We start from the raw sequence: 13,225 nt of genomic DNA, 5'->3' as shown, positions 1-13,225 counted from the left end.
AGTCTAGTACATATATACAGTGGGGCAAAAAAGTATTTAGTCAGCCACCGATTGTGCAAGTTCTCCCACTTAAAAAGATGAGAGTGGCCTGTAATTTTCATCATAGGTACACTTCAACTATGACAGACGAAATGAGAAAAAAAATCCAGAAAATCACATTGTAGGATTTTTAGTGAATTTATTTGCAAATTATGGTGGAAAATAAGTATTTGGTCACCTGCAAACAAGCAAGATTTCTGGTTCTCACAGACCTGTAACTTCTTCTTTAAGAGGCTCCTCTGTCCTCCACTCGTTACCTGTATTAATGGCACCTGTTTGAACTTGTTATCAGTATAAAAGACACCTGTCCACAATCTCAAACAGTCACACTCCAAACTCCACTATGGCCAAGACCAAAGAGCTGTCAAAGGACACCAGAAACAAAATGTTAGACCTGCACCAGGCTGAGAAGACTGAATCTGCAATAGCTAAGCAGCTTGGTTTGAATGAATCAACTGTGGGAGCAATTATTAGGAAATGGAAGACATACAAGACCACTGATAATCTCCCTCGATCTGGGGCTCCATGCAAGATCTCATCCCGTGGGGTCAAAATGATCACAAGAATGGTGAGCAAAAATCCCAGAACCACACGGGGGGACCTAGTGAATGACCTGCAGAGAGCTGGGACCAACGTAACAAAGCCTACCATCAGTAACACACTACGCCGCCAGGGACTCAAATCCTGCAGTGCCAGATGTGTCCCCCTGCTTAAGCCAGTACATGTCCAGGCCCGTCGGAAGTTTGCTAGAGAGCATTTGGATGATCCAGAAGAAGATTGGGAGAATGTCATATGGTCAGATGAAACCAAAATATAACTTTTTGGTAAAAACTCAACTTGTCGTGTTTGGAGGACAAAAAATGCTGAGTTGCATCCAAAGAACACCGAGTTGCATCCAAAGAACACCATACCTACTGTGAAGCATGAGGGTGGAAACATCATGCTTTGGGGCTGTTTTTCTGCAAAGGGACCAGGACGACTGATCCGTGTAAAGGAAAGAATGAATGGGGCCATGTATCGTGAGATTTTGAGTGAAAACCTTCCATCAGCAAGAGCATTGAAGATTAAACGTGGCTGGGTCTTTCAGCATGACAATGATCCCAAACACACCGCCCGGGCAACGAAGGAGTGGCTTCGTAAGAAGTATTTCAAGGTCCTGGAGTGGCCTAGACAGTCTCCAGATCTCAACCCCATAGAAAATCTTTGGAGGGAGTTGAAAGTCCGTGTTGCCTAGCAACAGCCCCAAAACATCACTGCTCTAGAGGAGATCTGCATGGAGGAATGGGCCAAAATACCAGCAACAGTGTGTGAAAACCTTGTGAAGGGTATATAACAAAGTATTGAGATAAACTTTTGTTCTTGACTAAATACTTATTTCCCACCATAATTTGCAAATAAATTCATTAAAAATCCTACAATTGTCACGCCTTGGTCATAGTGTTTTGTGTTTTCGTTATATTATTTGTTCAGGCCAGGGTGTGACATGGGTTTATTGTGTTGTCTTATTGGGGTTTTTGTAGGCATTGGGATTGTGGTTTATTAGGGGTGTGTCTAGCATAGGCTTGGCTGCCTGAGGCGGTTCTCAATCAGAGTCAGGTGATTCTCGTTGTCTCTGATTGGGAACCATATTTAGGTAGCCGGGGTTTCACTGTGTATTTCGTGGGTGATTGTTCCTGTCTCTGTGTAGTTGTTCACCAGATAGGCTGTATTAGGTTTTCACGTTCCGTTTGTTGTTTTTGTATTTATTAAGTTATTTCACGTATCGTCATTTGTTTCATTAAAGACATGAGTAACCACCACGCTGCATTTCGGTCCGACTCTCTTTCGACAAACGAACGCCGTTACAACAATGTGATTTTCTGGATTTTTTTTCTCAATTTGTCTGTCATAGTTGAAGTGTACCTATGATGAAAATTACAGGCCTCTCTCATCTTTTTAAGTGGGAGAACTTGCACAATTGGTGGCTGACTAAATACTTTTTTGCCCCACTGTATGTATATATATATATTTTTATTTTATTTTTTTAAAATGTATTAATGTTGTATAAGATTGCATTATAACTGGAGAATTTACATCATAATTGGGTACTTTTTAAGATAAAGAGATTTGATACTAATGAACATGACTTTTTCTCATACTTGACCATTTTCCTCTGTCCGCATGTGGACTACTGCCTCTCTGTCTCCTGCTCTCTCTCTCTCTCTTTTGGTCTCTCTCCTTCTCTGTCTCCCTCTCCCCCATTCCTTCTCCCTCCCTCTCCTCTCCCCAGGAGTCTTGCAAGTGTAACAAGTGAACTGTCAGAACATTAAAAGGGATCTGTCAGTCTCCATGGTCAAACTCCTTCTCATTTTGTTTATATTAAATAAATCATTGCAGTCAAGCTGGATGTGTCCACTCTTATTTCCATCTCATTCTTTCCCCCATTATCTTGTGAGTTCTGTCTGTATGTATATCTTTATGTAGTTTATATTCCAAAATGTTTTTTCAATGTGTCAGCTTTATAAGTCTCCGATCCTCGGAAATAATAATGGCTTGTCGTTTGTCCTTTGAACTCTCTTGTAACTCTCTCTGGAGAGCTATTTTCAAAAACCTCTTTGAGCCAGTGAAGTGTACCGTTTTAAAATAAATCGAAAGTTTACCTTTCACAGTCGCAGGTACAAAAAGTGTCTGAACTACTTTTTTTGCCGAAGTCTGGAGTGGATTGATAATTGGATTTTATGGAACACCGTATAATTAGAGGCTTCCTCCTATCAGGAAATCTGTGTCAATGAAACAGGCTCTCGCATTGATTCCCCCGCATTGATTCCCCCTCGCAGGGATGCAAGGTGTAATATTTCCCTCCTCCCACTATCCTCAGCTTTAATTGAAATGTAAAGGATGCCTCACTGATGGCACTGCAATGTTGTGCCTAATTTATTTTGTCAATCTCTGGTCCTCTCCATGGTTGGTCATTATCTTGTACTTCCAGCAGCGCCTTTGGTTCTATCTCAGCGTCAACGTGAAGGACATTTTAATATCCTAAAGGTGGCATACTCTGAATATATAAACACTCTGCCAAGAACTCAGATTTCATTTTTATGGGGGACGACAAAGATGTGTGTATCGAAATGTTAAGTTTTCTTATGTGTGTCTGTGCTGGGCCGATAATAACAATTTAAAATATGATCTCTGTGTGTGGTCTCTGCAGAGTGTGGTTCAGGAGGATCGGGGTCAGGTATTGAGAGCTGCGAACAGGACAGGTGTCGTACGTTTGGAGGATCGTGGGACGAGGACGCAGAGGACGACCGCTGTGTCTGTGACTTCGACTGCCATCGCGTGCCTCGCAACCCCGTAAGCCTTATCCTCCATAAGTTAGCCCTCCACAAACAACCACAAACCTGTATGTGGTTTTTACTGCAATAGAGGTGGTTTTCAGTTTCACACAAGTCTAGGTAATTCCTAGGTAATGAATGCATGACATCTGACATTTACATTCAAAGTCAATGTTTGTGCAATAACATTTTCAGACTGAGATTGAACTTGCAATGTTACGTAGTTTGAAAAGGATTGGTGTACTTAGAGTAACTTTCAAATTAAATCACACGCTTTCCAGCATTCATTTGAGTATGACTATGATTCTCCTCAGGTGTGTGGCTCAAATGGGAAGACCTACAGCAACGAGTGTGAAATGAAGAAGGCTAGGTGTGAAAAGCAGGAGCACCTGCTGATCCAGAATCAGGGACCCTGTACAGGTGAGCAGCCTGAACACCCCACCATAACTGATCTAACATCAGCCAGAGTAATAACCCATCTCGTACTTAATTCACCCAGCTTAGTACTTTGTTATAAAGCAACGGCTATAAATCCTGTTGTTTCTTCTGAACACCACTTTGGTTGGTACAGTAGCCTATCGAACACAGCGCCAAAGCTGGCTAGCGAGAGCTTCCCTCCCCCGATTGGATACCTACATAAGGTGCCTTCGGAAACTATTTAGACCCCTTGACTTTTTCCACATTCTGTTGGGTTACAGCCTTATTCTAATATGGATTAAATGGTTGTTTTTTTACTCATCAATCTACACACAATACCCCATAATGACAAAGCAAAAAACAGGTTTTTATAAAATTTTTGCTCATTTATAAATATTAAAAAAATATTGTATTTACGTAAGTATTCAGATCCTTTACTTTGTTGAAGCACCTTTGGCAGCGATTACAGCCTTGTGTCTTCTTGGGTATGACGTTACAAGCTTGGCACACCTGTATTTGTGGAGTTTCTCTCATCTTCTCTGCAGATCCCATCAAGCTCTGTCAGGTTGTACGGGGAGCGTTCCTGCACAGCTATTTTCAGGTCTCTCTAGAGATGTTCGATCAGGTTCACATCCAGGCTCTGGCTGGGCCACTCAAGCACATTCAGAGACTTGTCCCGAAGCCACTCCTGTCTTGGCTGTGTGCTTAGGGTCATTGTCTTTTTGGAAGGTTAACCTTCGCCCCAGTCTGAGGTCCTGATGGAGGCCACTGTATTTTAGGGGACCGTAAAAGGTGCATAAATGTTTTGGTAACCTTACCCAAATCTGCGCCTCAATATAATCCTGTCTCTGAGCCCTACGGACAATTAATTCGACCTTATGGTTGATTTTTGCTCTGACATGAACTGTCAACTGTGGGACCTTATATAGACAGGTGTGTGCCTTTCCAAATCATGTCCAATCAATTGAATTTACCACAGGTGGACGCCAATCAAGTTGTAGAAACATCTCAAGGATGATCAATGGAAACAGGATGAACCTGAGCTCAATTTCAAGTCTCATAGCTAAGGGTCTGAACTTATATAAGTAAGGTATTTCTGTTTTTGTTTTTAATACATTTGCAAAAATTTCAAAAAAACTGTTTTCGCTTTGTCATTATGTAGATTGCAGAGGAAATTCTCTCTGGACTGCCACCACAGATGCTAGGCAAAAGTAGGGAAGCCTTGTTCTACGTCTTGCTCTACATTCCAAGTCCCTGCCTTGGCAGTGTAAACCATCATCTCTCTGTAGTAGGCCAGAGCGAAGCAAAGGGCAGATAAGATATTCTGTGTGATCACTGCAGCCTGTTTGATTCCCTGCGGCCCTAAAAAGAGCAAGGGAGCAAACGAAAGAGAGAGAGAGATAGAGAGAACTCTCCGCCCCGGTTTCACACTCACATTCCTGTAAAGTCGTCCTTCCTAAGCTGGCCACTTTGGGGCGCTTTCTGTCACGCTTCTTCACCATCCGCAGAGAATCAATCCCTTTTTTCTTGTGAAGTGCTATTGGTGTACGCGAGCTCTGGGCCCTCTTCTTTTCCCAAAAAGCTCAGATCAATTGGAATCTCATTGGGCCTTTCTTCATTAGCTATGCATGGAGGAACGTGTCTTTGACCACGGTTTGACCTCCAAGCCTTCAAACTCAAGGGAGCTCCTGACTTCTTTAACTTGACAAAGGGGGTTTTGAATTCAACACGACCTTGTGTTGTTGTTCTTTTACTGTCTTATGTGGTTTATAAACACCTCACGCGTTGTGTCTCTGGGAAAATGTTTCATCATGCCTGTCTGAGTTCTTTGATCTTTGACAGCTGTCTCAAAGAACTTTCAAGCTGTCCTATTTTGCATTTTTCTATCAGAACTGGAATCACTGACCCAGTTTTCATGACGTCTAAAAGGATCCTGCGCTATATACCGTTGCTACATGCACGGGCACTCAACTCTCCCCTTGTAGAAATAGAAAAGGCTACACGCAGCACATAGCCCAGGCAGCAGCAGACCTTGAGATAGAGAGACAGAGTAATACTCGCACATCAGAGAGAGCTGTATTGTGCCAGACCATGGTCACTGTAGAGGGAAAACCAATAGGTTGAAGAACATATGAAATTAAAAGTTCTCTCTTGTCCTAATAGGCTCAGAACAGATAGTAGCGGGAGCGCTGAAAAAGTGGCAAGTTAATGAACTGTGTCCGAAGCTCATCGCTGGAGTGGAAAAGCACTGGAAAAAGAGAGAGCAAGTCATCACCATTAGGCTTCGGCTCATATCCACACCAGTAACAGTGTGATTTATGGGCCAGTATCTGAAGCCTCCAAACTCCAAATGAGGAACACAAGAGAGGAAGAAGGAAAGAGAGAGCGAGGGGGAGAGTTCTTCCTCCCAACTCTACCACTAGCGGCCATTTTGATCCAAGGCCTGAAGAGAGTTTAAGCAATAATATATTGCCTTGGCCGTTGAACAACACCCCCCTCTTTTCCTTCTATCCTTCCATACCTCTCTCGTTTCACTTATACACAAATGCTCTGTTGGGGGAGATATTTGTTTGGGGTATGTTGTATATGGTTTTCGAGCTGTCACGTCGCGGTGGATTCTGCCGCTCCCACAGACAAAACAACTACACACATACACTCACAGATTGGCCCAGTCCATCAAATTCAGCTGCAGACTCGTTTTTTTCTGCTTGTGCGAGCTTGTAGCGACGCTGTGTCGCGCTCTGCAATTTCACAGGAGAACAAATGAAGAGAATAGGCCTCCTAGGAAGAGCCAAATGTCAGCTGTTGCAAATCCACTAGGAACACCATTGTTTGTTTTCACTGCACTGGAGGTAATGGCATAATTCTCCCTCTGATTTTGAGCCATTGTCAGGACTGGGAAAATTAAATTGTTATCTGGAAGCCAGATGCCAGCTTCTTCACCCCTGGCCCGCCAGGCAAAACTCATTGTTCACTAGAAGTTGCATGTTGTTCAGAGATTGTGTCTTCTAATTCCTTTTAAAAGAGCCTTCTGTCACTCTGAAATTTTTTTTTTCTCCTTTCTTGTTTGTTGCGTCCCCTCATCAGCGATTTCGGCCACCTCTCCGACAAAGCTGCCAGCACAGGAACACTGCAGTTTGTCAGTCTATGGCTGTTGCCGTGACAACAAGACGGCGGCCCTTGGTGTGGGACTTGCCGGATGCCCCAGTAAGTGTGCCGACCCCTCACGTGGCATCCGACCTCTCACCTCTGACCCCTTGTAATTACATCCATCACGATGGTATTAACTTATTGATCGGATGCTCACAATCAGCCTAGCATACAATTCTTTAAAAGGAAAACCTGTATATAAAGTGATATCTGAAGGTATGGACACAGATTCAAGTCTAGGTCTGGGCGGGGTTTCCTAGAAGTATCATAGCACTGAGATTACCTTTCTTTCGTACGTTTAGTTTCAATGGAAATAAGATTATATAAGTGCTACGATAGGCTGATTGTGAGCATCTGGTCGATAAGTTAATACCATTGTGATGGATATAATACAAGGGGTCAGAGGTGAGCCTGGACACGGCCTGCTGATGCTTTGATGTTGTAGCTGTGTATAATGATCTAATTAATTCAGTCATTCAATCAGTCATGTCATTGGTGTGTCCCCCAGGTACATGCCAGTGTAACCCGTACGGCTCCTACAAGGGGACTTGTGACCCGGGCAGCGGCCAGTGCTCCTGTAAGCCCGGCGTCGGGGGACAGAAGTGCGACCGCTGCGATCCAAGCTTCTGGAACTTCCGCGGCATCGTCACAGAGAACTTGAGCGGCTGCACACGTAAGAGACCGTCTTCGTCTTGTCTCTTTCTCCATCTCGTTTCTTCTCATCAACTGTCCTTACGTAGGAAACAGAAGAGTTATGGTCTTGTATAGCAGAGTTAGTAGACCATGACGCTTGCAACTCATAGGTTTCCCGCTGGGCCCGGTAGTACGAAAATGTATGCATGCAATACTGTAAGCCGCTTAGGGTTAAAGTATCTGCTTGATGGCTTATACTATATGGAGACATTGACTCGATTCCTTTGTGTGTGTGTGCGTGTGTGTGTGTGTGCGCATAATCCTTTTTGATGGTGACTACTTGTGAAAAGAGTATTTGGCAATACAGTATGAGATCCTCAGAGCTTTTCAGTCATCAGCAGGAACTATCTACCTGTCTCCACTGTGGCCTTACCTGTGAGGTTTACACCTGAGGTATATATGAACTGGAGACAGCATCCAAGATGGCCGACCATTGTTTTCAACGTAATCCACTCACGTTCGCATACACCATTTCGTGGTGGTTGCCGTCTGCTTTACAGAGCCGATAACGGCTCCACAGTAGAACTCAGTGCACGTTGGAAGCAGCACGAACAGAGACGGCATCATCACGTCATCCACAAACATCACAAATATTGGATGACTATAAAATGTTAATATCTTCGGCTCGAAGACGATTACTTGAATTATTCAATTGATATTTTTGGCACAAAGGTGATAACTAAAGTGTCTTTTTAGGAATTTTAAAATGGGACTTTTCTATAAACCCTTTTCCAGGACACGACACTGACGTCACGCACAGATGCGCGCGACTCTGGGTGGCAGTAAGAAAGACATTGCCATCTGTGCCCATTCAACATTTAGATACATTTTTAAAAAATTAAACTTCTAAACAAAATCACTTTTTGGGGTTCTCGTATGCTTACAATGATGTTTTGATTCTTGTTTGAACACACACTTAGATTGCATTTGGTTGTGATCTTTGCAAAATAATTATTTTGGATGCAGCAGTTAGTTGTTCACTAGATTGCTAACTCTCATTAATATAGGCTGTAACAAAAGCTAGCCAAAGAGCCATTTTGCTGGTTGAAGTAGAAGTGTTTTTGAAGTGTAATGCAGTTGATTTGCCATGATGACACAAACATTATACTAAGCAGGACATTCATACGAGCCCTACAATCCAATTATAATCCAAAGGTAGTGTGAAATGCACTCATGAGGCAATGTTTGTGAACACAGAAAGGGGTCTATGGGGCCGTCTATAAAAATGGTCCTTTTAAGCTTGTCTTCAGCTAAACTGCAGTACCAAAAGTGCCCTTTGAGCACATGGGAAAGCGTGCTTCCTGACTGCAACACTGGCCCCCCGAGGCTTACTCACGGACAAGCAAACAGTACACACATCAGTGCAGAGTTCAGCAGGAGGAAAAAGATTGATTCCAGGAACATGATGGGTTTTGATGTTGTCCCTTGCGGGCTGGTGGCTCTCTGTGATCTTGTTGGCCCATCTACCCTCTCCCATCTTGCCCCAGGGTTGTCTGGCTGGCCTCAGCCTGAACTATCTCTGACCCCAGCCCCCGACAATGAAGCGCTGAGATTTACATCAACCCAGGGGTCACTTCTGAGGTGGCCTGTATGTGTGTGTGTGTGTGTGTGTGTGTGTGTGTGTGTGTGTGTGTGTGTGTGTGTGTGTGTGTGTGTGTGTGTGTGTGTGTGTTTGTGTGTATGTTTGAAAGAGAGTGTGTGTGTATTCCTGAACTAAAAAGCATAATGGAGAATCAGAATCTTGGAGAGTGTTAGGGATAGACTAGGTGGGTAGTCTTTCATTATGATGAACATATGGGGTTTTATTCACTGTATTTTATGCATCCCATTCTCTCCATCCCTTTCTTCTCCCTAATCATATCTCCCTTTCTCTCTTTCTATCTCTCTTTCTCACCCTCTGTATTCCAGCGTGTAACTGCGACGCGGTGGGCTCGGTGAGGGACGACTGCGAGCAAATGTCAGGCCTGTGCTCCTGCAAGACGGGAGTGAAGGGCATGAAGTGCAACGTGTGCCCCGACGGCAGCAAGATGGGTATGAGCGGCTGCGACACAGGTAAGGTGGAGCCCCCGCTTACTGACACGTGCCACCTGCTGACTCGCCGCGCCATCGATGAAGCGTGGCGAGCGTGGCAACCCCTCGGCTCTCGTCTAGTCCCTGTCACTCCTCTCGTCCAGGGGGCGGCCTTGCAGCAGCCTATTTATGAACTCAATGTTTTTTTTGTCCAAGCCACGTTTTTCTTTAGCAGCATTTTGAAGTAGCAGAAACGGTAGAAGCAACTGCAGTAAAATAGCTGTCGTTGTTCATGGTGTTATCTGAAGGAAAAACAAATCAGAATGGGAAATATAAATTTAAGCACTTGTATTTTGGATATTTATCCAGTCATTTGTCATTGTAAAATAAGAATTTATTCTTAACCTTAGCCCACTATCAGTAGTTTCCCTCGCCCTCTTCCATTCTAATTTAGCTCAATGAATACACACACAACTCCAGTTGGTGGAGAGGGAAGGTGAGCGCCTGCTGTGCCGACCTGGCACTGTCTCATTAAGACCGTCAGCTATCGACAGGAATTCAAGTGCTTAATGAAGTCAATAGTCCCAGCCCAGCAGTGGTGCTCTGTGGCGTACCGGCAGATGAAAAAAGGGGGGCGTGGTAATGGAACGGGTACATGAAAACCAAGCGGAGGTGCTCCGCACGGCTGTTGTGTCAGCACAGAGAGCCCACACTTGGCGCCTCAGTGGCTCATGGGTAGGATTCTTGGCCCAAGCCCCTGCTGCTGCTGGTGATGCTGCTGCTGATGATGCTGCTGCTGGTGATGCTGCTGCTGATGCAACCCAGTGGCGATATGTGTCAACGCTTCTAACAGGTTCCTTGGTGAAAGTACTGGAGATCAGTGCTGATTAGACGCCCAGCCAAAACAAGACAATGAGATCAAATCCTTCTTTTATTATTGCTTGAAAAGAGTCCACATATTTACTCTATATTAAAGACACATCATTAATAGAATCTGTATGGAAAAAGCATAACTGATCATTCATCTGCATAACCTACCCGTGTTTATATATGTGGAAGTAGTGCTGTGCATATCAAATATGATGACAATTATCAACTAGGATAAAAGGACAGTTAAGAGCGCCAAGCACACATGCTAATGTGAGCATCATGATTAGGACCAGGAATAGCCTATTAGAGTGAACGGCCAGGGATGCCATAGCTGCCTATCTATTGTCCCCATGAGTTGATTTCAACCCCTCATTCCCATCTCAGGTGCCGATGCCCCAACTTCATGTGATGAGCTGGACTGCAAGTTTGGCGCGTTGTGTGACGAGGTCAATGGTCAAGCCCACTGCGAATGTCCCTCTCCCGACTGTGACGAGAAGAACAAGACCAAGGTGGGCCTCTACATTCTCATCTCCATGACCAATCAGTCCTCTTCTCCATGACCAATCAGTCCTCTTCTCCGTGACCAATCAGTCCTCTTCTCCGTGACCAATCAGTCCTCTTCTCCATGACCAATCAATCCTCTTCTCCATGACCAATCAGTCCTCGTCTCTATGACCAATCAGTTCATACTGTCAATAGTCCTGTACAGAATCCGGACCCCAGCACCTGGAACTACCAAGCTTCAGTTCCGTATTTAGTATCGACGGTGGTTGGTAGTAGGCAATGCGAAAGTTAACAAGTTGTGACCCTATCTTCTTTTTGTCCTCGCTTTTTCCCCGAGCAGGTGTGTGGCTCTGATGGGGTGACCTACGCTGACCAGTGCCAGCTGAGGACCATTGCCTGTAGGCAGGACAAGCACATCACAGTGGAACGCTTTGGCCAGTGTACAGGTGAGCCCCGTTTGTCCTCCATACATCATACTGGAGGATGTCCCACTCCTGTTGTCAGGCCCATATCAGAAGATAAAGAGTAATGCCACAGGCATCGGAAAGACCAACTGTCCTCTCTCCATCTGGCTCCTTGTCAAAGACAAGGGACTAGAGGATATGGGTTGTGTCCACTTTGGGTTTGGTGCCATATTGCTTCATATTGCGTCTCTTTCACTGGTTTCAGTTTGTCTGTGGATAACCGGCATCGTTACACTTAGAAGTACATCAATTTTACTTTACACATTACTGTCGTAACCCCTTATACGGCCAGCTGTTTTAAAAACACTTTTTGAGATTGATTTCACAAGATATCACCAAGTGTTTTTATTGCAGCGTGTGTGGGCATATAGTGTAGTGTGTGTGTGGGCTCTATATGCCAATAATTAGCAGTAAAGCACAAGGTTTCTCTGTTGGCCACCGGTTGTGGAAATAACAAACAGCTGGCTTGTCGTCACATACCTGTGAGCGCACACAATGACAGCTGAGTCTCTTTACCCATTATCCTCCCTGCTTGGGATTGCGGTGTCACTGCGAGTGAAATCAACACCGTGGCTGACAGAGAGGAGCAAGGAAGAGGGAAAACAAAGTCTTGGGAGAGAAATGAGGTGCTCCCCTGTAGATAGAGATGCTGCTGTTTGGATGGAGCCTGAGCCACAGATTCCCCAGAAAGGAGTGACATTTCACTGTTTCATACCCTGCAACCCTGTGCGGATTAGGGAGGTTTAGCTCCCAAAACCTCTGTGGGGAATCCTTCGATCTCTGTCGCATCTTTTAGCTGGATGGAGTGCACCACTGCACTGAGTGGTATGGTGTGCACTGGGACAAACGCCAAGGATGTGGCTTTCATGTACGATGGACGTGTTGAGCCTAGCACCAACAAGCGTCACAGCAGGGCCCGCGGGGACAGCATGGCACTGGGAAGGTGCTGGCAGGCGGGCACAGGAAGGTTGGCCATGGGCCAGCATCAGGTGCCTAGCATCTCGCACAGGAAAACGTTTGCTCACCTCATCGCTTGTAACCACTGATCAGACGTGAGCAAAAAACAGCAATTCGACTAATTCTCTTCCTCCCTGCTGATCTTGGTGCAGTTTGTCAGGCCTAAAGTAGGTGCATTGCTTTGGAGGCTCCACCTCAATACCCTAGCCAAGGCTTCTGAAATAGAGCTATGTGGCAGACTCATACATGCAGGTGCACAGGAGTAACAGTAATTTTCTCTATAAGAGGCCAACAGCATTTTGATAGGCCCGGAGCATCTGGTGATTAGAGATTCGTTACCGGTGAAATTCACTCCCGACTCGTTCTCTGTTGCCTGGCGATGGAAAGGGAAAGGGGATACCTAGTCAGCACAATTTAACCAAACCCCTGTTAATCGGTCCCCGGGGAGCAGTTGTTGTTGGGGATGAACTGCCTTGCTCAAGGGCAGAACGGCAGACCTTGCCGGCTCAGGGATTTGAACCAGCGACCTTTCAGTTACTGAACCGCTAGGCTACCTGCCGCACACATGAGACATGTAGTATGTAATTCCTTACCTAGTGTGTAGTCTTATTCGGAGGGAAAAAGAGTTGTAACAGAGAGTTGTAACTCTCTCTCTCTCTCTCTCTCTCTGTAACTCTCTCTCTCTCTCTCTCTCTCTCTCTCTCTCTCTCTCTCTCTCTCTCTCTCTCTCTCTCTCTCTCTCTCTCTCTCTCTCTCTCTCTGAGCCTGAGGGGAAAGCCAGATGAACACGGCGGGCCTCCGACTTGTCAC

At 45.0% G+C, this 13,225-nt stretch overlaps 1 protein-coding gene across 1 annotated transcript in view; it reads left to right on the top strand.

Annotated features, from left to right (window-relative positions):
- The window catches only part of LOC118360591 (agrin-like), a 285,805-nt gene that overhangs the window by 227,789 nt on the left and 44,791 nt on the right, over positions 1-13,225 (top strand). The window contains 7 exon segments of the mRNA XM_052482905.1: positions 3,227-3,369; positions 3,665-3,770; positions 6,855-6,974; positions 7,426-7,590; positions 9,519-9,662; positions 10,875-10,999; positions 11,335-11,440. Coding sequence (XP_052338865.1) covers positions 3,227-3,369; positions 3,665-3,770; positions 6,855-6,974; positions 7,426-7,590; positions 9,519-9,662; positions 10,875-10,999; positions 11,335-11,440 — 909 coding nt within the window.

Source organism: Oncorhynchus keta, chromosome 28 (assembly GCF_023373465.1).
Source record: "Oncorhynchus keta strain PuntledgeMale-10-30-2019 chromosome 28, Oket_V2, whole genome shotgun sequence".
In the NCBI taxonomy this organism is placed as follows: Eukaryota; Metazoa; Chordata; class Actinopteri; order Salmoniformes; family Salmonidae; genus Oncorhynchus; species Oncorhynchus keta.
This window is presented reverse-complemented; position numbering and strand designations above follow the sequence as displayed.